The sequence below is a fragment of the Cupressus sempervirens genome, chromosome 5 (assembly GCF_028749045.1).
Source record: "Cupressus sempervirens isolate cs-2001-9-10 chromosome 5, ASM2874904v1, whole genome shotgun sequence".
Lineage (NCBI taxonomy): Eukaryota > Viridiplantae > Streptophyta > Pinopsida > Cupressales > Cupressaceae > Cupressus > Cupressus sempervirens.
The window spans coordinates 548845603-548872203 of NC_143122.1; the positions used below are offsets into that span (position 1 = coordinate 548845603).

General features: G+C 34.8%; 1 protein-coding gene across 3 annotated transcripts in view; it reads right to left on the reverse strand.

The window, feature by feature from the left end:
• Positions 1 to 9009: 9009 nt before the first annotated feature.
• Positions 9010 to 26601, reverse strand: part of LOC149557108 (nuclear transcription factor Y subunit A-10-like) — a 32665-nt gene continuing 15073 nt past the window's right edge. For all 3 annotated transcript variants that reach the window (XM_089831810.1, XM_089831811.1, XM_089831808.1), the window contains 2 exons: positions 10653 to 10817; positions 9010 to 10054 (listed from right to left, as the gene is read on the reverse strand). In XM_089831810.1, the coding sequence (XP_089687936.1) occupies positions 9611 to 10054; positions 10653 to 10817 (609 nt within the window). In that variant the 3' untranslated portion in view covers positions 9010 to 9610. The remainder of the gene's footprint in view (positions 10055 to 10652; positions 10818 to 26601) is intronic.

The window sequence follows — 26601 nt, forward strand, 5'->3', positions numbered from 1 at the left end:
ACTCTTCATGTGCCAAGTTACCTAGTGTATGCTAAGTGTCAGTATTTGGATGTGATTTCTGCGAGCCGACTTGCAAGATTTTTTTTGATCTCGACATTTATGTTAAGATCTTTTCTTGGGATGTGTCCAAACCGTTGTTGCGTCAGCCCTCCTCTTATGTAATGATTCTAGAATTATCTGTAAGTCGTTTTGGCATATATATATATATAGTTTTGGCTTAGAGTTAGGCAAGTTTTAGGGAAGCGGATTAGAGAGCAGAACTGAATGTGTGAATTTGCAGTGGGATCTTTGTAAGTGAATGTATTGTAATTGGTTGTAACCCAGAAGGCCTTACAGTTGTTCATGTATGAAGATGTTTTGATGAATCAATAAAAGTATTTCACCCTTCTTCCTCCTTTGGTTGGTGTTCCTTGTGTTTGCTTCTATTGCATCAACTCTTGCAGGGTGGTTTGGATAGCTGGGTGAGCCTTTGGTCCTAGTTATTCATCCCTTGCCTGCGTCAGTATTATAGCTTCAATACTTTGTTAATCAATAGCAACAGATCTAGATACCACTACAGCCTGAAGGTCAGAGCCAGAAGGAAAAGTAGAGCTCACAACGATCTACTCTGAACCAATCTTATCAGCAAACACCACATTTTCCAACATAGAATCAGCAATAGGAATCCCACCCCCATTCTCTATAGGATTCACCTCCTCATGAGAGGTGTATTTATTAACCGTATAGAGTTATGATAAGGCTCCCTTACACCATGAAGAGGGCCTCTTAGATTTAACTATGATAATATCACATTTTGCCATCGAATGACCTATTTGAAGCAATTTCTACATCTAAATAGAATTCCTTCATAATTTGAAGTTTGTATCCAAGAACCTTTCGGTGAAAAAAGTTTAATCTCTGTCGAAAAACCTTTGGATGCATCTATAACAATAGGAATCCTAAGTAATGTTTATATGTTGTTAGTGTGTGATTGGTACTCTATTTTGTTGATTTTTATGCCTTCAAGCTATTTATTTATTTTTAAAAGGACAATATCGCATTTGTGTAATTAAATTATTTCTAATTACACTTTACTTAAGATTACTTAGGATAATGTATTGCATAGTAGTTTCTGTATGAGACACCTAAGTGTTTGAAACTATATTAAGAACATAGTGTAGGAGAAATCCACTTTATTAAGAGGTAGTAGTTATCAAATTTCACTTTATGCATGAGATCCATCTTTAGTATACACACCACATTATCATCCATCAAATGTTGTACATGCTACATTGCATAATAGAGAATGCTAGAGCCTTTAGTGGACATGTAATTCCACCTTGTGTGGGTGATAACTTATCTATTCTTTATCATAGTCTCTTATGATTTTTCTTAGATAAGTAAACCTATTATGCCTATTATGTATAGTCTTATTATTTCTATTATCAAAAATATCATTCTTTCATCTTCATGTAATTGTCTTGTCATTCTCTTGTGGAAGTTTTCTTGGTTTTTCATTTGATTTTGGAGGTGTTGTATAGTCAACTAAAACTCAAACATGGTATCAAAGATCTAAAGGTAGGAAGTCTACCTTCTCAATAAGTGTAAATTTGGCTTAGTCAAATTGTGGGTGCAAAAAAAAATTATTTGGGCATAATCATTGTATAGTCTATTTGGAGAAATTTTTGTTGCAATTTGTGGCTTTCTATTGTAGGTAAAAATTGGAGCTTCTTGATTTGAATCAAATGATGGCATCACATTAAGAAGGTCCAAAAACCCCTAAAATTGAACTATGTTTTATCTGAATTGGACACAAATGGCCAAATCTAGAGTCATTTCAATTTTGGAATGCAATGGTGGGGATTCCAAAAATCATTATTAAGGAGATTTTTTAAGAGCAGCATCTTGGTCATCTAGAATTCTTTCAGATAGAACTTCATGCTCTACAAAAGGTGTGGGTGGTTTCTAGTCATTGCTCCTAATTTTCTTTTTAACCACAAGTCTCATTTTTTTGTAATATTGAAGGTTTCGTTTGCACTCATAAGGGCTCCTTTTCAAATGCATTTTTTTTGGAAGTGTATTACTTTTTATAATTAGACGTAGTTTTACAATTATAAAGCATAGACCTTAGAATACTCCTTTGCATAGTGATTAAAATCTATTATAGCTTGATTGTGGTGTGTAAATAATTTATTAATCTCAATTTGCAATTTGACAATTATAATTTTTTTAATTATTTTGGATAAATGGAACTATAAGCATGAAGCACTCTCATCCTCATGTATCATCTATTGAAAGATTCTTATAATATATTTTCCTATTTGTATAATGAACTTCCTATTGATAGGGATTATGTTATTTGGAAAATATTTCAAGCTACAATTTTTTATACCATATTTGAGGATGTTGATGATGACTTATGGAGTCACTTGTTGGCTTTTGGGATCCTTATGCTTTTATAGAGTATATTTAGGAGGTATGTGAAGATAATCAAATTTGATGGACATATGATTTCATCTTGTGTGGGTGATAACTTATCCACTCCTTATCATAGTCTCTTATTGCCTTGCCTATATAAGAGAACATATTATGTACAATTTTATTATGTCCATATCAAGAATATCATTCTTGCATCTTAATGTAATTGTCTTGTCATTCCCTTGTAAAAGTTATCTTGGTCTTTCATTTGATCCTATGGGTGTTGTAGAACCACCTAAAACTCTAACATGCCCTTCTTTGGTTGCTTATTAATATCAAAAAGATGTCGAGATAGTCGTATTTAAATATTGGCAAATTCTCTTGCATTTCTTAGCATTGTACTATCATATTTATGTTATTTTTATGAGTGGATGCAAATCCTATTGTTTTATAAAATATTGTTATATGGATATTTAATCAATTAATTTAGAAGTGTAGATCAATCTAGGTAATGTATATTAAAAAAATAGAACATAAAATGTCAAATTGAGAAAATAAATATAAAATAAAATGCATAAGTAAAAGTGATGTTTAAAATATATAATAAGTATTAGATTCAAGATAACTTTGATTGGAAATTTGACCCTTGTCTTGTCTTGGAATGAATATTCAATTTACACCATTAGGAGTTAAATCTATAATTTTAATACATTTTCACAAATATAAATCTCACTTTGAACCATAAAAACGATTTGAAACAAAAAAAAAAAAAAATCAATCTATGTAGTGCCTAATTCACCATTCTATTTTATAGAATCTAAATTGATATTTAAAAATATTTTTGGAAGGCTATATACATGTCATTAAGGTGCATATTCTTCTAATTGAACCCCTAAACATAGTTTTGGGATCCAAGTTAATAAGCTACCAACATGTGTATTAGCAATGGTGTGATGTAAACCTACAAGTGATTTATCATGCAAACTCACCCTTCCCTAAAGAAAGGTCAATAGATAAGGAGGTAGCTTGATATGATAAATTAATGTAAGTTATAATAAATAGAACTATTAAATTTCAAATCAACTTTAGATAAGAACAAATTTTGAATTTGAATTTTAAAATTTCTAAGGATATATTTTAACATGAATTTGAATTGACATTTTAATTTTTTTAAACAAATTGTAGATCACATTTCAACCTTACACCTATAACTAACAAAAACTATAAAATGGTATGATCTAAATTAATAGCACATTGTATAAAATCAAACATATAGAATAGATTTTTAAAAACACATGATTTGTATTAAATAAATTTAAAAATCTATATCCAAATGTAATGCATGATTAATAAATGATAATGTGTACCTATGGTATTAATAGTAGAAGTTGGTGATTGAAAGAAGTATTCCAACATTAAAATCAATACATGAATGAATTAAAATATAAGTAACAATTGGTAAAAGACTCCTACTTCTATTGATGACGATGTATAAAAATGTACCTCTTTGCTAACCTCGTAAAGATGCATAATGTATTGAATTTTAGTGTCAACATTCAAGAAGAATATCTCAACCTAGCATTCATTCAAAATGTGTTGCATATATATATATATATATATATTCAAAATTACATTTCACTTATTATTAAAATAAATTTTCATTACAAGTATTTAGAAATTGGAGGCTATTTTTCAAGGTTAAGATTTGAAAATTATATAAATTGCAACTCCTTTCTAGAAAGATTAATACACAAATGTATATGTTGTATATAAGTTTTTAATATTCATTTTTGTAAAGTTGGAAGGGGTTTAGCTTGGTTGAGCCAATGAGTTTTCATTGGGAAGGCATATTTGAGGGATTCTAAATTCACTCCTTTCGGTTCATGTTTCTTCCCACCGTCTACCACCCACCTCTAGTCACCCTGCCCAGATCCGCCCCCATACTCATTTTTGTTTTAAGGATAGTGATCAAGATCTCTTCATTTTTCATTTGAGAAGATTCCTCTACCCCGCTAGCTTCACGGATCACAGTCAGGTGTCCACCATGTTTCACTCACTAGCTACTATGATTTGGGAGTCGGCTCTTCTCTCTATCCCCCATCGCTCCATTCCCAACACTCCTAGATCTATTCAATGGAATACTTGTCCCATGAACTAGTGGTTTGATGATGCATGTAAAACTTTCCACCGCTCCTCGTGGTTGGCTTTTGATACTCATTCTCCCGCTTTCACCAATTTACAACTCTCTTACAAACACTTTCTTCGCCATAAGAAATGATTATTTATTGCTTCACAGGGCAGATCCCTCCATGACATGCTTATTTAGTATCCCAAGTTATTTTGGCATATCATGTTCCCCCGATGTAGCTAACCCCAGTCCACCCCTGACCTTCATCTCCTTACTTCCCATGTCTCCACGTTGTATGATATCTCAGGTCAGCTTGCTCCCCCTCCCAGCTCACGCCCACATTGTCACTTATTCTCCACCTCCAGCATTTACAAGGCCATCAAACTTATGAGATGCAGCAGAACAGCTGATGAGGAGGGTTTTCAAGCTGAGCTCTTCAAGCTTGGTACCACAATCCTGGGCCCTTATCTCTCTACACTCATTAATAGAGTCGTTTGTTTTGATTTTCCGGACTCATAGTCGAGACATGTTATTCACCTGATCCATAAGTCTAGGTTGGCCTCCGATCCTAGGAACTATAGGACCATCATGATTGGGCATACATTTGCCAAAGTTTATGCTACAGCACTGAATACTATCTTATCCAGTGAGCTTGACATGAGGAATTGCAAGGCTAAGGATCAAGTAGGATTTAGGGTAGACTACCAGACCATGGATCATATCTTTATACTATGGGCTATTATCGAGGAGGCTCGACACCACTCGAAGAAAGTCTATTGTTGTTTTTTGAATTTTTGTAAGGCTTTTGATTCTATCCCTAGAGTAGCCCTTTTTCAGAGACTGAGAGATATTGGTATTTCTAATATCTTACTGATGGCTATCATGAGGTTATATGAGATAGTGGTTGGTAAACTTAGGACCACAGAGGACCTCTCTGACCCCTATCTAGAGCGCCATTAGGGTAAAGTAGGGTTGCCCCCTCTCGCCCACCTTGTTCAGGATCTACATTGATGAGCTTGAGGCTTTTCTCAGTGACTTATCAATTCCAGTTGATGGTTGTCATATACACTAGGTATTGATCTCCATCCCCCTCTTTATCGATAATGTGGTTCTTCTTGCCTCTTCTCCTGAGGGTCTTCAGAGGCTTTTAGATAGACTTGCATCTTTTTGCGACATGAGATAGCTGGTCGTGAACCTTGAGAAGACTCGTGTTATGATCTTCAACAGTCTAAAGACCTTACATCTCCATTTTCACTTCCAAGGTTGGGAAGTTGAGATTACATCGTCTTACACATACCTTGGGGTTAAGTTTTTTGGATCTTGTTTCAGCTTGAGACCAGCCATTCAACCTCGAATCAGTAAAGGGTTGGGTTCCCTTGCCATGCTCGAGAGAAAGTACTTCAGACACCACTTTCAGGACACATTGTCTATGCTATCCCTCATGGATTCCTTAGTAAGACCCACAGTGCTCTATGGTTTGGTGGTTTGGGGTCCCTCCCTTTTAGACTCGGATTGGGCTATGATCGAGCATACCCAGACTCTACTCCTTTGAATTATCAGATGTCATAGATCTATCCCCCACAATATTATTCTAGCTAAGTTCAGAGCTCGCCCATTCAGGCTTGTAGCCATTTTTGACCTGATTTGGTTTCTCCACCGTCTTTGTGACTTTGCAGACTCGACTAAAGGCCAACACAGATACCCTTATTTAGCCTACTGCTCCTCAGTTATTATTGCAGACTTTCATCCAGCTACTAGAGCTCATTGTTGGTATGCTCAGGCTACTATCCTACTGAGTTCAGTTGGGATTGACATTGACCCTCTCCCTCCCTACCAGTTCTCATTGGACGCTCTTGCTCATCTACTCCCCTCTCAGCAAGAGTTGAACGAGCATGTCAGACTTGACATTTGTAGGCAATATATCATATGAACTTGGGTGGATCCTCTAGGGGGACTACATTTGAGGATGGCTTTCTACGTCGAGCACTTATTAGATATTCGAGATGGGATTATTGTACGCCCTGAGTACTTACACAGGTACTAGACACGTCCTACATATCTCCCTTGCTCCTTTAGGATGGGCTCACACAAACTTCGAAAATAAGTCGATCACCGTATTGCTAGAGAGGATCGGGTGTGTAGACTTTGTACTTTAACAGAGGCTGAATTTGAGATCCATTTCCTTTTCAGATGCCCCATATACTACAAGATTAGAGAGAGATTTTATTGTCTCTTTGAAAATTGCAGATCCCTCTCAAAAAAATTCAAGTACACAAATCAGTGTTGCATTGTGCTCTATCTTTGTGAGTCCTTACAGCTTCGTGACCATACTTTACATCTATCATTTCCCAAGAGTCAAACCCAAGCACAACTTATTATGACCTTCTCACCCTTAGCTCTGGCTCAAGGTGTGAAGCGATCGTATTGTTTCTCTAACACAAGCCATTCTATATCTGTGAGACCCTGCAAGGAATCTCTTCACTAGCAACACACCTCTTGTAGCACTCAAGTTCATCACAAGGCCTCTGGTAGCTGCACAAATCAGTCATTGTTCGAGTTTTTCCCGGTGAGGACAAATACTTAATATTTTTTGTGATATCTCTTGGTTTCTTCTTTTGTTGTACTTGTTCTTTTTTGGACACCGTTGGGTACTTTCTTTGTCTGCTTTCTTCTTGGTGTAAGCTTCCAATCCCCATAGACCCACATTGCAATCTGTTGTTGAACATTAATAAAATTCTTATCTTGATCTTCCATTGATTGTTTTTGTCTCATTCTAGTAAGTTAATTTTAAATTGACTTTGTCTTCGTATTGTTATTCATTAATTGGTTGCATGTAAGAAATTTGTAAGTCTCATATTATTACTTGAATGGATGCAAGATTTGTAAACAATCTTTCATATATAAAATCCTCATTTTTGAAGACTAATGATCGACTTTCATTCATTCAAACCAAAGAGGGGTCAACATGTGCAAGAGTTAAATAATTATATACACCTATTTATGCTTATAATATCCAATCTTGCCACAAACTTTATACTATATATTGTCAATAAAATCTGGATATAGAATTAGACAAATTATCCAAAAATGAGTTAAATGAACTATTTCTGAATGCATAAAAACCTAGAAATATTATATTTAAAAAATAAGTTTATTTACATGCAAAAAAAATTTAATTTTTATTTTAACGTATCATAACTACCTATACAACTGTTATTGAAAAATAATATCGTTAGCCAATAAATAAAGTACTCTTTTTCATCGTAATAAAAAATAATATTCTTCTATATACAACTACTGAAATAATCATATTGCAGATGATTGAATATTAGACTATATGAACTTTTAAAACAATGTTGATATTAAGACATCTTCCGTTTCTTGTACATGATGTCCTTGATACCATAAATGTGGCCACTTATTTTATATAACTTCTTTCCATAAAGGCAAAAAATCCACTTCGCTGTTTTAAGTGGCGTCTAACTACAAAATAGTTTTCTGCAGATGTGAATATGAGGCATACGTTGGCACATGCCAGTGGCTACTAGTATTCGGCTTCCAAGATTCTAATCAAATAAGGTCTCTGTCACATGTTGCAAAGCCATATGAGAAGGCATACTTTTAATAATGCTAGTGTTCGCAGACATGACTAAGATTGGAATATCATATCAGAGGAATCATACATAATTCATGATATTATATAGTGAGAGCGAACAATCTTAATCTTATAAATTTCATCTAAAAAATATTACAAAGTCTTAGGCACTTTCTATCTTTAGACAAGCTTAATAGCTTTGCAAGTTAGTTTCTTACTGATACATAAAAAGATTTCCACAAAGTAATAACACCCGAGGCCCGTGGCTATACAGCCACGAACCACCCGAGATTTCTAGCTATAAATCACTCAAAAGTCAGCCTTCCGTAAGAGCGAACAATCTTAATCTTATAAATTTCATCTAAAAAATATTACAAAATCTTAGGCACTTTTTATCTTTAGGCAAGCATAATAGCTTTGCAAGTTAGTTTCACTGATACATATAAAAAGATTTCCACAAAGTAATAACACCCGAGATTTCTAGCCATAAATCACTCAAAAGTCAGCCTTCCGCAAGAGCTATCATTTTGACCTCTAGTAGCAATTGTGTCATACGCGTTTCAATCCCCAGCTTAAAACTGTTACAATGCTAAATGCGAGTAAGGCCAAAAAAACTACGTGCCCGCGTTCAGTACAACATTTCAAAGGTTTTCAGTTCTTAATTAGAGTTAGCATTGAACATCGAAGTAAAATGTACCCTAAATGTACCTAGATGAAAAACAGATATTTAAATTAAGCAGGTAATATTCGTCTCAGGGAACAGAAACAGAGCTGTAAATGACATCAATTGCTCTCATCCTATGATATTTATTAAAATAACTCACCAATGTTTTAACTAATGGCATCAATTTCCTACAGTTGACCACAAAGCATAAAAACGGAACAGAACTTTCAACAAACGTGTTTAGATTAAAATCTGTTAGTGCCCAAGCTAGAACACACATTATAACATCAGAGTACATTAACAGTATTCTCTGCCTTGACTAGCACAGGATGGGAAGTAATTAAAAAGACAATGTTTTGTTTGCTTCCAAAATCAAGCATTAATCTCATTGTCTAAGAGAACACGCTTGAACAAACCTTCCAGAATTTCATTTTTCTTCTGTACCAAACATATAGCTCAAAACCTTATCACAATTGTAATGATATACTAAGTCTAATGGAACCAGCCAAGGATGAATTGCCATAGAAAAACACCGGATGGGTTGGGCCAATCTCTTGACCGCACCTGATATGAAAGTACTGTTGATCTTCCATCTGATTGCTTTCCTACACACAAGGTTCTCTAAAGCAGGATGGCTCTTTCAACCAATTCACAAGCAACCTATACATGACTGCCTGTTAAACTGAATCATAGATATTCCAAGATTTTGCCACTCTGTTTTCACCTTACAGATAACAGAACTGCATTGACAACAATCTTTGCAAAAATCAATGTAAAAGCACATCCAAGCATGAGAACCCAATCTTTAATCTTACTTTTGAAAGTGTCATCGGATCACAACAACTCTTTGTTGTGATCCACCTGATAAGATGACCCCACTTTGCCCGCTGCCACCTTCCTCTGCTACTCCTGGAGGATGAAATGCTGAGAATTGAAAATTTGGGTGTTGGAAGTGGTTCATGTATGTTTCATTGGCATGAGAATATTGGTAACTTGTACCATTTTCAGATGACTCTGAAATACTGGTCACTTCTGACCCTGACATAGCTGACGCACCATGTAGCTCCTGTACTGAATTTACATTTCCACTTTCTGACTGCAGAACTTCAGACCCTGAGGAACTCCCAGCCTGCACAGGTTGTTCACCTGATGCAATGCCATTGGCTGCCTTTGCTTTTGCTTCCTCCAATTTCTTGGTATTCAGGAAGCGACCACCACATCCTCTTGCTCTTTTCATTGCATGACGATGACGAGACTCATGAAGATATGGCTGTTCGATAAACAAAAGGCATGTGAGACTACAATCAAGCATCATTTATAATATGAAAACAAATTGGGCATGTTTATAGAAATATCTCAAACAAATTCTCCTGTTAAATTTCAAAAAAGGTATACATATTCAACCATTGATAAGTAGGAGATATTTTCCACAGCAAGTCAAAATTCAGGTATTGCAATCAGGATTCAACTGTATAGGTATTTTGAGTCCAACTCATTGGCCTATGTTCCAAGAGTACTAGCTCACACAAACCCATCTCGATGATGCTCGCATAAGTGAAGCACCGAGACTTCTTGGGAGGTCACTGATCCCAGTACTCACTTGGGCATGCTTAACTACAGAGTTAAACCATGGTTAAACCCACTCTTGTGAACCCATTTGGTCAGATAATAGTGACAATAATGCAACTACTACCACCTCTAATTTGGTCAGATAAACTACAGCATATACTAGGGTAACAGTATAGCCAAGCATTTGAGAAGCCACATCCTAAATGGATTAGCTGAAGATTAAGCTAGCATAGAATACCAATGGATTAGCTGAAGATTAAGCTAGCATAGAACACCAGTCAAGGGGGAAAAGTATGTACCTTTCTGTTTTTAATCAGCTTATTTTCAGACTCCTGCTTTGCACGACATTGCCTGCGTCGAAGAATCCCATGATATTGTTTAGCATTGACATAAACGGGTTCTTCAGTCATATCCAATGGCAATGGCACCCGAGCCTTTTGCACCCCCAGAATGTGTGGATTTATCTGAATAAAACTCACTACTATTGTCAGCAATTTCAAAATAATGCCTTGCACAATAATGCTTAATCATATTACTTGCTTGTAGGACCGTTCCTATACATTACAATAATATCAGTGCGAGTCTAGATATTCCTGCACCTCAGCCCATAATTAAATAAGCAGTAGAATAATTAATTTCTATTAGATCTACTATATCAAAACTTTCATAATTTTGCTTTTTGTTCAACTCTACTTTATTATATATATATAGACAAACACTTCTACAATACCAAAAAGTACAAGGCAACAAAACAATACCACTATTTACTTATTCACATGATATGTTAAAAAACCAACAAGAAATATAATCAAGAGTAAATACGACTGCACCTTTAATTTTAGCTAGTTCTGCATGTCACCATGAATACTTGTTTATATAAATTTCCCCCATATCAGCTTGAATGATTTTTGCAGAGATCATATGAGATTGGGGGAAAACACAATGGGGTGGACTTTGTTATCACCCTGCACAATTTAATATATGCTTGATAGAGTCAATGAAATTAATGAGCTGGCAAGGAGCATCAAAAGTGTGCAAGAAAATCTCAGGCACAACATGGTAGATAAGGGTTTGCAATTAGTGGTCTGTTCACAATAAAAATAGATAAGCAGTTTCCATGTTGTTGAAGAAGAAGCAAGAATATGGGTGGGGCAGCCAAAAACAATTTGACAACATAAAAAAGTGACATGGGTAAGCCCTCAAACATCTACAATGTTGAGCATAGTTGGCATAATCGGCGAGTTTTTACTAATCGCCGAGTTTTCGGGACTGACGAGTTTTTCTCAGATTTAATCGCCAGAAAAAATTGCCGAGTTTTTGTGAAAAATCGCCGACTAATTGCAAAAACTCGGCGAGTTTTTCAGAAAAACTCTTTTTTAATTTTTTTTTTTTTTTTTTTTTAATTTAAATTTTTTTTTTTTTTTTTTTTTGTGGTTAAAAAAAAAAGCAAAAAGCCTATATATATTATGTAAGATAGAGAGTTACAATATGCTAGTAGAGCTAGGAAGAGGAAAATGTGATTGTAATGATGTTTTTACTTCTAGTTTGACACAAATTATTTACTATTATGCTTCCCACCATCAGCATTCAGCATGAGAATGTGATTTTGTACCCACTATGCATTTATATATATCTAAACTCCTGCTTCTTTCTTTTGTGTTCTCTATAATGAACTCATTAGATGCATCTTCTCATTGGAATTTGCAAAAAAATGTATTTTGAATTAAATTTTAGCGGTTTTTTTAGGTTCCCGAGTTTTCCCAAGTTTTTTTTTTAAATGGCCAAGTTTTTCCCGATTAAACTTTTGGGGGGCTCGGCGAGTTTTTGGATTTGGCGAGTTTTCCAACTATGATGTTGAGACATATCAGCATTAGATATCTTATATTTGGAGTTAATGATTTCAACAAGCACTCAGATTAGGAGCACCGTTGATTTTTCTTCACTGTTTGGTGATTTAGATTGTCGAGCTTCCCTTTGTAATCCTATTTTAAAGACAATTATTTTGTAATTTGTAGTTGTACAACTTGATTTGTGGTTTTTTCCTGCTAAGAGAACATTGTTTCACCAAACAAAACTACATTCTTTCCCTTTTGTCAAAGGGAAGATTACAAATCTGAGAAAACAATAAAGAGAACATCATCTCTAAGAAATAAAATCTGTTCTCTGCATCATGCTTAGCATATTCTCTATTCTTATGTCCGTGCCCGATATGAGATGAACTTTTAGACTTCCAACCAATATCCAAACAGAAGGGCAAAAACCAATTCATATCATGCACACTACAAAGCATTGGTTCCTTAGATGTGAACCACTTATTTTCTTTAAGAGATTAGGATAAAGTGTGCTAAAACCTTGGAAAAGAAATTGATAGAAGAAATATAACTGAACAATAACTGTGTGTGCGCACAAAAAGGCTTAAAATAATCAAGAGTAAATATGACTGCACCTTTAATTTTAGCTAGTTCTGCATGGCACCATGAAGACTTGTTTATATAAATTTCCCCCATATCAGCTTGAATGATTTTTGCAGAGATCATATGAGATTGGGAGAAAACACAATGGGGTGGACTTTGTTATCACCCTGCACAATTTAATATATGCTTGATAGAGTCAATGAAATTAATGAGCTGGCAAGGGGCATCAAAAGTGTGCAAGAAAATCTCAGGCACAATGTGGTAGATAAGGGTCTGCAATTAGTGGTCTGTTCACAATAATAATAGATCAGCAGTTTCCATGTTGTTGAAGAAGAAGCAAGAATATGAGTGGGGCAGCCAAAAACAATTTGACAACATAAAAAAGTGACATGGGTAAGCCCTCAAACATCTACAATGTTGAGACATATCAGCATTAGATATCTTATATTTGGAGTTAATGATTTCAACAAGCACTCAGATTAGGAGCACCGTTGATTTTTCTTCACTGTTTGGTGATTTAGATTGTCGAGCTTCCCTTTGTAATCCTATTCTATAAGACACTTATTTTGTAATTTGTAGTTGTACAACTTGATTTGTGGTTTTTTCCTGCTAAGAGAACATTGTTTCACCAAACAAAACTACATTCTTTCCCTTTTGTCAAAGGGAAGATTACAACTCTGAGAAAACAATAAAGAGAACATCATTTCTAAGAAATAAAATCTGTTCTCTGCATCATGCTTAGCATATTCTCTATTCTTATGTCCGAGCACGATATGAGATGAACTTTTAAACTTCCATCCAATATCCAAACAGACGGGAAAAAACCAATTCATATCATGCACACTACAAAGCATTGGTTCCTTAGATGTGAACCACTTATTTTCTTTAAGAGATTAGGATAAAGTGTGCTAAAACCTTGGAAAAGAAATTGATAGAAGAAATATAACTGAACAATAACTGTGTGTGCACAAAAAGGCTTAGTATAATTTTGTGCGAGACCTCCCAACTTTGTCCATATTGTAATTCCGTTTCAATGTGAGGTTTCTCCCTCATTTTCTACAACTCTGTAAAATAACATGCATATTTCCATCTTGTAGAATCCATGTGGCTATCTTGCTTTAAAAATCAAAAAAACAAAATATAAAATGGCCTAAGCTGAAAAAGAATGGCACAATAGCCAACCATGAGGTAAAATAACTAATTACAAGATCTCAAAAGATGATCGTATAAAATTAACAAATTGTATTTAGTCATTTTCAACAGTGTTACAAGACCTAGACTCGGCAAGCTGATTACCTGGACTCAGAAAAACATGGCAAAGACTCTGTAAATTTAAAAACCCAAGGAGATTCAAAGACTTATCAAGAATTTAGAACTTGTTTCATGCATTCGTTGATAAATAAACCTTGAAGATAAAATATTCTCATCAAGTAGAAGCTACTTTGAATAATTTAGGAATTTTGTGGCCAAGCTTGCAGCCAGCTGCAGCACCCTCCAAGTTGTAGAATAGAAGTCTAGTTTAATAGCAAGATTCAGCTTGACTGCAAGTACAGCACATTTTAGTTCATAGTTAACCGCAAAATAGCATCTTGGACCTGGACTAACGATGCAGATTTCAGCATATAGGCAAGCAGCAACTTAGGGAGTTCCCAGAATAAAGCACTTGCAAGATGGTGTGAACGAAGGGAATATTATTACAGCATGAGCAAAAATACTTCTAGTGGTGGGAAATGAGCTGGATCATCACATTTTATTTGTGAGAATTGGATGAGCTGTTAATCTCTGTAATTGGCCTTCCAATTAGTCTTCAGTTTGTAGGAATCGCACCTTTTCATTGAATTTTAAATGTTGTCAGATGTTATATTTATTAGATGCCAAATTATTATAAAAAAAATGTGGTGTTTTGATTTGACATGACAGTAAGGATCTATCTTCAGTCTAATTACTGTAAACCACTTAGGTTTTTAACATTTTTTTACTTTTAAACTTTGATGAGTACAGCAGAATCTTACCCGTGGGACTCTGAGTCTTGCAGACTAGGCAGAGTCCAAGTCAGACCTGGCAGAGTCCAAGTCAGACCTGGACACACTGAGTCTAGCCACTCTCTGCAAGTCTTGTAACTACAATTTTCTGTATAGCATAACTGCATGTATTTGGTATTTCAATACTGTTTTTTATACCAAAATAGTGTAACATTTTTTATTTTTACCCTGCATTCTCTATTAAACAGTTCTCCTGTCATTTCCCTAAAGTGCTTATGGGCAACTGTCATCAAAACTCTTCTTAACGAGATATTTCCTTAGACATCTAAATCAGCTTGTTGATGCTCAGAATGACTTCTGTACTCCTCAACTCCACAAAATCAACAGCCCACAGTCCTGAGTACAAAGGCAACTACAAATACCATTCTAGTAATTAAGTATTGATATTTGTGTTCCCCTTTGATCTTCTTACCTTTACAATTTCTTCGGATCATTGATATTTGTGTGGACAGGGTTATATAGTTATTTTATTTCTATGATGTACGTGGAAGATCTTTACATGCCAATGACCTACTACAGTTTGCTAGTGTGTTTCAACTTTCAACCCACAACAAATGTTATCATAGAACAATTGGATTCGACAATCAGGCACATTCAGCTGTTTATGTCTAAACCTTAAACATCCAGGCAAATGAGCATTGACTAGCAAATGTTCAGCTTCCTTATTGGAAACTTTAGATAACAGTAATTTACTTCTTATTCTAGGTCCCACAACAAATGATATCATATAACTTTTGCATTTCACAATCACGCACATCTAGGCCATGTATGTCTAAACTACAACATACTGGCAATGACCATCAACTAGAAAGTATATGTATTCTTGTTGTCCTTGATCTTCTACGTACACCTTCACATGTGTCTGCTCAGCCTTTGAAATATCCCTTCTACCAATACTTATGCAAGCTTGAAGTGTTGTCTCATCTTGATAACTCAAGTTTGTTTTGCGAAATAAAATAATTGAACATGCAATTCATTTGAAACAGACATAAAATAAACCCCAAAGCAAACTTAGATTTTCTGACTTCTGATATTGAAAAAAAAAAAGCAAGGTTTTTGCATACTTAAATTGTTCTACTAATAGAAGGAATTGTCAGAACTTTAATGATGAAGAAGTCAAGAACTTCTTTGAATTCTAGTGTAATGTTTGACAACTCTCATTCCCTGAATAATACTGAATGCTTAACATTCCAAGGCCTTCATTGGGCTACATCTCCATGACCATGTGAGGCAACCAAAGTGAGTTTGGCGGCAAATATGCCAGATTCAAAGAGGAGCCCTAAATGAATTGCAGACGAGCCCTAAATGAATTGCAGACCTTCCCTTCACACTGCAACTCCATCAGATTAATCTCTGTTCCTTCCAAATTGTTTGCAGCTTAATTCCCAAAATCCCATTTGACTCCTATATAAACTCTCCAATCAAAAAAGCAGTCAATCACTTGCCTTTTCAATCCTAGCCGACTTTGGTATTTAATGTGGATTGCTTCACGTTTTCTAAGTCACCATCATTGGAATAATTGCCTACTTAAGGTTAAAGTTGCAAGTTGTTTTGGCCCCCTTTTATGAACTTAAGTGAACAATCAAATACATGTCAGCAAATATAGCTTTTTCGCCATTTATTTAAGTATCTCCACGTCTCTTTTATTATTAAATGCCTTAGGCTATGAGGGAAAAACTAAAAGAAGAGTGTAGGTTTTTTATTTATTTACAGCCTAGGGTTAAGACTCTAAGAGCGCATTTCAGTCATCCCTTCTCAGGATTGCTGGTCCTCTAGCAACACAAATTGGGATGCTGCAGAACATATTCACCTTTCCAATTAGCATCCTCAATTGGTTAAGTCCTTTCATTTTATTAGATGTTCTCTAACTGCCTTGTTTTTCAACTTCCTCTCTCTCCAGTCAGCAATACATTCAGGAACTAGCACCAGATTCCCTCCCTTATCAAATGGGAGCAGCTCTGGAGGTGCAAACATGTGCTGGCCCAATATCTCTTGCCTTGGAAACATTATGAATCTTACTGCATTCTGGCAGGTCTATCTCATATGCAACTTCATCCACTCTCCTCACTATTTTATAGGGCCCATAGAGGACAGGAATTCAATTTTTTTGTGCCACTTCTTAATTGTAGATTGCTTGTAGATGCAAGAAAACCAAATCCACAACCTGAAAGGATCTCTCAACTCAAAAACACATGTTGATTCTGAGCAAGTTGAATGTTATCTTTCAACATCTTGAGAATATCCTAATAGTTTTGCATGGTTTCCTTTGCACAAGGAACCTTGCCATCATCAAGAGCCAAATCCACAAAAGAGAATGCAATCATAACCCCCCGCCACCCTCCCCAACTTGTACAAGGCTCTAAATGGAGACATGTTGAACGACATATAGGAGATGGCACTGTAACAATACATACCTAAGTAAAGCCATCTAATACAAGCACACTGCTGTCCTCAAACATAATTTCTAAGATAGCCCTTAATCCACTTGTTCACATTTTTCTTTGTCCATTCGTCTATGGGTGGTAGCTGGTGCTTGGTTTCAATTTTGTACCTGCCAACTAGAACAACTTCTACCAAAATATATTGATACCTTTGTTGTCTCAGTCACTGTGATCTTAGGAAGATCATACAACCTGAATAAATCTCTAAAAGAAAAATCCACAACTTGAGGTGCTTAATAATCCATAGCAATGGCGAAGTAATGTGCATATCTTTTTCCTCAAACTTGTGGAAGTCATTTAACAAAACCCATGTATATTCCTTATCACTTCTGTTCAAGTATAGGCAATAGCTGAAGAAAGCCAGCAGGATAGGTATGTTCTGACTTGTTCTTGTTGACAAGTCAAACACTCTGTAACACACAGTAACACATCATCCTTAAGACACTTCCAAATGAAACTCTCCCACACTTAATGATATGTCTTGAAGAAGCTTGGATGTACTAGTAGAAATTATCATGCAATGCCCTCAGGATTTTTTCCTTCAATTTAAATTATGAACTGTGATAATTATAAACTATGTTATTATAACAAATCACACCATCTACAACAACATACCTGTCATCCAGCACCCATCCATCAACCAAATCACAAGCAAAAAGTCTGAATGTGTGAGAAAAGAGTAGGTTTCCTAGCAAGAGCATTGGCATCAATATCTTTTTACCCTCGACATATTCTACATCCACAACGTACACCTAAATCTTGCTTGCCCCTTTTTTTGGCATTCATTCAGATCTTTCTGTTCCAATAAATACTTAAGATTGTCGGGATCAGTCATGACGACAAGTTTTACACCCACAAAATCTAATCTAAACTTAACTAGCGCACATACATGATGGCTAGCATCTCCTTATCATAAGTAGAGCAAGATCTTTGAATCTCTTAGTTTCCCTACTCTCAAATGCAATAAGGTACTTGTTTTTCATCACAGCAGCACCAATCCCATGAGCTGGTGTATCACACTCAACAACAAGTGAAGTCTAAGTAATGCGAACATTGGACATGTGCTCATGACCTCCTCAAGCTTATCAAATGCCACCTGAGCCAAGCTAGATAATTGAAATGCTCCCTTTTTTGTAAGATTTGTCAATGGTGATACCAACTGTGAAAACCTTGGACAAATCTCCTATAGTAAAAATACAAACCCAAGAAGCCTCTCAACTTTGTATGTTCCTGAGAAGCGGCCAAACAAAAATTGTAGATAGTTTCTTAGTGTACCTTAACACCATAATATAAAGAATATCAAAGGTATCAATATTTTTAATAATTCTACCAAAATATATTGATACCTTAACACATGTCCCAAATAAAGAATATCAGACATTCTAAACTCACATTAGGAAGCCTTTGCAAATAGCAATGTACCTCTATGGTAGTCGAAAAAAATTTCCAAAGGCTACAAATGATCATTCCATGTCTTGAATATCAACATATGGTCAAAGACAACCAAAACATATTTCCACAATTGTTCATAGAATGTGTGATTCGTGCAAGATAGAAATGTTGTTGGTCCATTTGTGTGCTCGAATGGCATGACAAGGAACTCGATGTGCCTATACTAACAATGAAAAGCAATCTTATGTATGTCTTCTTCCCAAATGCTAATTTAATTATAGTCCGAATGAAGATCAATGTTCAAAAGATACAAGAGATTGTGTAACTCATCAACAAGCTCGTCAATCTTGGGAATGAGGCACCTATTCTATATGGTCAGCTATGTAGTCTATTAGCATGTGTAATGTCTCATCCTTCTTGACCAATACAACTAGAGAAGCGAAAGGGTTGAAACTAGTACATATGTGAATCACTTTCAAAAGTTCCTCAATTTTTTTCAATCTACATAAAATGGTGTGGTTGTTCATCAAGCGTCATCATAACAAGTGGTGTGCCCTCCTCAAGCTCCTAACATGTTCAGACTCACGATCAAGTAGTTGATCAAGAGGAATATACACAAATAATACATAGTGCTTTTCCAACACTGTGCAAATAGTAATATGATACTATGTCTCATAGCTAGGGAAAGATTTATTGGACATAAAACACCAAGTTGCCAACTCCACATCAATAAGTCTAAATAGAGACTATGTCCTCCTTGTTTAAGTTGGTTAAGAGTCACCCATCTCCCATAGCCTTAAGTATAATTTTCTTATCAACTACATGTGTTTAAAGTGTTGAATATACCACTTGAGTGACTATTACCACTCGAGACCTAAAATAGCATCCACGTTGCTAAGCCCAAGCACATAAAAGTCACATATTATGGTGATCTCCAATCTAAATACCAAATTGGTGAATCATTGTAGTGCAACTCAATGGAAAACCATCAATAACTATGACACTAAATCTCAAAGACTCCTCTGTCTTGAGTACATGTTTCATTACTAACCCCTTGTTAATAAAATCATGCGTGACTCCACTATGTATTGAATAAACCATATGTTGTCCCTTTAAGGGCACCTTTTAGTTAGAAAGGCCAATTGCAAGAAAATACAAAACTGGTAGCTGCATCCTTAGATTAGGTATCCTCTAACTCTACTTGGGGTTGTTCTACCAGTGCATCATCTCATCACTAGTGACTTTGTGCTAATCTTCCCCTTCGTCATGAGAAAAAACCTCAACCAAATGTGATTTGCCTTTACCATAGCAATGGTGTCCAATTTCCTAAAGGTTTCTTACAATCAAAACACGGCTTTTTCCTTCAAATTTCATTCTCAGACTCTTGACCAATCTTCGAAGGGATGTCCTACTAATTAAAAACATTTTTTATTAGATTTCAAAGGATTGAGACTTTTCTTTGGTGATTGCTAAAAGATCAATAAAATTCTCCTCATATTTGTGCAAGTAAATAGAACAATTTATAAAGATTTGTATTAAATAACATATTCCAAAGCTTTTTTAGGTCGTGCAATATTAATGTGTTCATCGACAAATGGTATATAGGTTTGTTTCAATATTAAACAATGTAAATGAAAATATGCACCACCAATCAAGATGAAGTTCTTTTCAAACCCTTCTCAATGTCGAATGGTGTAAATGAGAATGATATACTCCAAACAATCAAAATGCTTAGAAGCAAAAATACCTCACTAGTCAAATTGAAGTATAAGTGCACATATATTATGCTTTGGGGTCATATAACACTTAGCAACAAATTTAATATTGAATATTTTAACATTTAGACCTACTTTTTTAAGTTTTATTATTTGTAAAATAAAGGATTTAATGTCAATTTTATTAAATCATCTTGGATTTGCTAATTATTTTTGTTCATATTTAATATTATGATTAATATTTTTATATATTTACATTATTTTTTAACAATAAGACATTTATTGTTTTAAAAAAGTACACCCATTTGGCCTATGTGTATGCATGCCTTTCATCTAATAATTCTTCTCAAATTCTTATCATCACCTATCCCACCACCATTGCAACTTCCTTAAGGCATCTAAAACTAACTTAAAAACAAAGTAGCAATGAAGATTGCATAGAATCAATCAAGATTATAACAAAAACTTTTATTATATGAAGGATAAGAAAAGAAAGGCAACAATCATATATCATAGCCAAATGTGATATTCGTATATAATGCATACAAATACTCATGATATTAATAATTATCATATATTAACTACACTTGTAACCACCATATTAATTACTAAAAAGATATTTTGTCCATGGGTTATTTTACCTAGGGTTATTACGACATTTGAATATTTTGTCTTCAATTTAACGTGTCCAAAGTTATTTTGGTTGGGTTATTGTGTCTAAATCATCGTAATGAGACTCACCGTGAGTCGAGGAATCATCTGAGTCGATGAGGCGAGTTACCTCAGCCAGGTCCATGACCCTAACTCAGTAAGTCAATTGGGCTAACTCGACTGACTCGTCTTACTCGGCTGATTTTTAATTTTTGTTTCCAAAACTTTCTTAATACATCTAAAATTTATCTTTTTACTTGTGTAATCGATTTATGTTATGTATGTGATCAAATTACCTTCTATTTCATGATGTTACTGGGTCTTTAAACTTTATTCAATAATGGGTGCATGAAATTTTTTTAAATCCAAAGAAATCTCTAAATTTTAAGGGTTTTATCACTTTGTCAAGTCATTGCCAAGTCACAGGCGAGTCCGAGTCAGGCCACAAGTTAAGTTACCCTTGCGAGGTATGGGTCGGGTCCAAGTCTTGTTACTTTGGTCTAAATACCTATAATTTGAGATGTTTCATTAAATATATATAAGTTTAATATTTTAAATGTTTAAATTATAATATTTACATCATTAAATGAATTTAATGTATTAATTTTGTAAGTACACATTTAATTAAGTTTGCCAATATTATAATATAAATATTTTAAAATTCATTTTTTATTCAAAATCAACATAATATTATGTTACTCTAAGGACTTGTTATTTAGATTTTTCAAAAAATAAAATTAATACAAAACAATAATTTTTTAATCTATTGCTCTAGTCAAATTCCATTTGATGTTTATTGTTGCCGAATTCAAAATGGACATGAACACTTTTACATAGGGGTCGCCAATCATATGTCAATCCCTCCAAGTCCATAGTAGCAAATTGTATTGAGTGCTAAGAATGTCTCAAACTTACAAACCCATGACCTTACTTTAACTTTCCAATTTCATCAAAGGTTGGTATAGAAATCTTAATCAATGTATCCTTAACTTCTTCCATGTGTGTTCTAGTGTTAAGAATGTCTCTAACTTATAATCCCATGACCTTGCTTTAACTTTCAATTTTCATAAAAGATTGGTATAGAAATCTTACTCAATGTATCCTTAATTTCTTCCATGTGCTCTAGTGATAAGAATGTCTCTAACTTACAAACCCACGACCTTGCTTTAACTTTCCATTTTCACCAAAGGTTGGTACCTTGCATTAACTTTCCAGCTTCATCAAAGGTCGGTATAGAAATTTTACTCAATGTATCCTTATAATCCACAAGTTGGGTGCACTACCTAAATTGCCCTCTAGGTCTCCTAATCTTGTCATTCTAAACAAATTCTAGCCTTGTCCTTTTGTTAATTGTCTTACATCACCCATAGTGTTCTTGTATTCATCGTGAACCACAACCATAACATCATGTGTAATGTGCGTTTTTCTTTCCTCTAGGTCTGGAATTGTTTCTCATATATGCTCCACAAGTATGCACCCCTTGTGTCTTTCCACCAATGCTTGTCTTGGGGATGATACATGGATGTGGGGATGGGAAAATTAAAAAAATTTCACTGACAAGGGGGCCATCCTCAAAACGACACTTTCACGTTGGAAGGGGACAAATTGACAACTTGTCTCAAGGAAAACCTAGTTATCCCTTAAACATCACACAGAGAAATTGCTACCCCGACAAAGTAGCCAAAAAGCACATGTTACAAGATTCAAGAAGAGTTGGCAGATTAATGAATTTCCGGAGGATTGATTGATTAACAGAGGAACAAATGTGTTCCTTATAAAGAATTACAAGGACGTTTCTAAAAGAAACAACGTAGACTGAAGACGGAATTAGAAACAAAACTAGAGACAGGATAGGAAACATTCCTATCTAGACTAAAGACAAAAGAGACAGGATAGGAAACATTCCTATCTGGACTGAAGACAAAAGAGACAGGATAGGAAACATTCCTATCTAGACTGAAAAACAGACTATAGACAACTAGTTGACTATTATAGAAAGTATAAGATATTATCTTAATACCCTCCCTTAATGGTCAACGCACGGATGTCGGAACATTCTGTGATAATTGAGACCATCCCTGGATCTACAAAATGCTGAAACCAAGAAGCTTTGCCAAAAGAGTGCTATGACTCAAAATAAGTTGCATTTACAAAACTTCGTTTTTGTGGGAAAAAACGGTAAAACCCAAAATCTCACACAACCTTGCGTATTACAGACAACTTGAAATGATTTTTTAGGAGAAAATCAACAAACCCAAAAAAACAAAAACAGATTCAGAAGGCGAAAAATGCAGCTTCGCCTTGATCAGGACCCGGAGAAGTCGAACGCTACGTAACACCCAAAACAAGTTGAGCGGTGTTGCGATATTCGAAGATTGCGATGATGCGCTACTTCCAGGTTCCATAATTGCAACCATTGAATTTGGAATTATGTTCAAGCAAAATATTTGTCAAAGATGCCATGGCACGTTTTTCAATGAAAATTTGTGAAAATCTATGAAGGCACATTCTTCAAGGCAAAAATACAAAAGACCCAGAAAAATCAGAGAACGACCCAGAAGAGAGCTCGAAAACCCAAAAGGAATTTGCTGTCGTTTTCTAGATCCACTGGCTCGAAATCGAGGCACCTAGAAAAAATGGACGACAACCCAATTGAGCTCTCGAAAAACCCACCAAGAATTTGCAAACAAAATATTTTTTTGACCCCAAAAATTAGGGTTTCGAAAAAAACGGCCCTAGCTGAAAAAAGCTTGAAAAAACTTCAAATTTCTTGATAAAAAAATGGCAGATTTTTCTTCAAGAATCGATGTGCATTGACGAATGGGGCTAGAGTGTGCTGAACAAACATAAGCAGACCCGAGTTCAAGAATTTCTCTAGGCCGAAAACCCTAAGCGAGTTTTAGAGAAATTCAACAGAAAAAATTTTGAAAAAATTTAAACAAATAATTTCACAAAGAAATTATAAATTTTTTCGAAAAAATTTAAGTAATAGCTCTGATACCATGTTACAAGATTCAAGAAGAGTTGGCAGATTAACAGATTTTCGGATGATTGATTGATTAACAGAGGAACAAATGTGTTCCTTATAAAGAATTACAAGGACATTGTTTCTAAAAGAAACAACGTAGACTAAAGACGGAATTAGAAACAAAACTAGAGATAGGATAGGAAACATTCCTATCTGGACTGAAGACAAAAGAGACAAGATAGGAAACATTCCTATCTGGACTGAAGACAAAAGAGACGGGATAGGAAACATTCCTATCTAGACTGAACGACGGACTATAGACAAGTAGTTGACTATTATAGAAAGTATAAGATATTATCTTAATAGCACAACCATTGAACATTAGAAAAGGCATTTTTTTTTGTAAGTTGACCATGTCGACCCCATGTGAGTAGCAAGAGTTACAATCAAATAGGAAACCCTATTTGAAAAGCTAAAAAGATCAAAAAGGTAAACACTCGCTCATTTAAACCAAACTTACCAAGAAGAAAAACAAAGAGCAACAACAACCAAGGAATAAATGTTTTCCTTTTAGAGTTGCAAGAGGTTTTGCCCTTAAATTTTCTTCATTCTATGTATGTTTTTCATTTTACAACTATTTATTTCAACTTTGTGGCCATTTTTTCTATTTTGAATAAAAGACTTTTCTAAACTTGGCACTACCTTGCATAATCTTGAGCAACAATGAGAGTATTGAAAGTAGTGACAGTCATAGCATAGAAGTTAAAATGCAAGAAACTCAAACATCACAAAGAACAAGATCTAGTGCTAAGGCAGCCATACGTGGGTCTTAAATTGATGTGGATGTTCATGCAAAAGAGGCAGCAACCTCTAACCCATTTAAGTGCCCTTCCAAAGCCCTCAAAAAAATTGCAAAAGGCCCATCCAACCTAATGAACCTCCACTAGAATTTGCCATGAGTAGACAGGGTTTAAAAAAATCTAAGGATAGTAGGGAATAGGAGTGTCATTTGTGCCACAAACATTATTTTGGGAGCTATACTAAAGTCTATTGCCATCTTTTGTGGAGTTGCAAAACAATAATACAAACATGAAAACTTGATACAACTAGATTGAACATGGAGGGGGGGACACTAAAATCAAGAGCTTAAATAAAGAATGCACAAGCTAGTATGCCTTTGACTCGTACAACATCCCTACTCCCACGTGTAGTAAAGGAGAGAGAAAGAAGATAAAGAAAAACACGTGTTGCTAATTTGATAAATTTGCAAGCAAAAGAAGTGGTTGAATCATCCATTGGCAAGATTCTTTTTGCTTAGGCTATACAATCACATTTGTCATGTTCCTTATATTTTAAACAAATGTGCAAAGGTATCTATATTATCGGTCGCTCATTTGTACCACTTGGAGAAACATAAATACAAACTGCCACTCTTGATTGAGCACTTAGAAGTGAGCATTTTGACGAAGGATGTGAGACAAACATGACTAATGGATGAACCAATATGAAACATCAGCCACTCGCACTTAGAAGTGAGCATTTTGATGGAGGATGTGAGACAAACATAACTAATGGATGAACCAATATAAAACATCAGCCACTCTTCAATATTATTGTCACTAACACAGTGGACTCTTACTTTCATAGTTATAGTTTAATTAGGGAAAATGAAGGATGCAAACCTTCCAATAGATGCTATAGAAGAGGTTGGAACCACTAATGTTGTGCGAGTAGTTATTAGCTGGATTGACAATGGAAGGTGCTTATAAGCAAATTTTTTGGACCCCATGTTGTGTACATGCATTGAACAACACCTCAAGGACGTTATAAATTTTGATATGATGTCTAAGTCTAAAGATGTGCAAATGTTTATTTGCTGCCATCACACACATCTCTTGCTTTATTTAGGACATTTTCCAATAAGGAATTCCTCAAGCCAATGGAGACTAGAAGTTAGCTACTTTATTTTGTTGGAGAGAATCTCTGAGGTTTAGGAAAGCCTATAATATACAATGGTTAATCTAGAGAAAAATAGATGGTATGAGTACACACTAGACAAATAAGTGGCAAAGAGTTCTTGATGATGGTTGATGGTCCACAACAAAGTAATAAAATTGTTAATAGTGATATAATATTATTTTATCTGACATTGGCATTTGCTATTTATATTAATTAACAATTAAAAATTTAAACCTTTAAGATGTTTCCAACTTGTAGCTTGCTTTCTGTTGCAGATATATATGCTCCTTTATTGTGCTTCCTATGCGAGCTAACTCATCAATTCGGGTTCAAGGACAGGTTCAGATATAAGAACCTGATACTTTAAAAAAAATACATTTTGGTATGTATGGGTGTGATATATATACAAAATATTAAAGGAAATATACAAAATTGTAAAAATAAATCATTTCATAGTATAATGCTTGATCAATGATCAATGCCAAATGCCAAAGATATACCTTAACTATTTAAATAGTTGATCATTATTCTATGTTCACAATTTTAATGAAAATCATTATATTGAATTACTTAATAACAAAATGAAAATGTACTTCACAGAACATGTATCAATGTTCATTAATCATCATAGGGATTATCAAAAACTCGTCACATGTCAAATTTCCA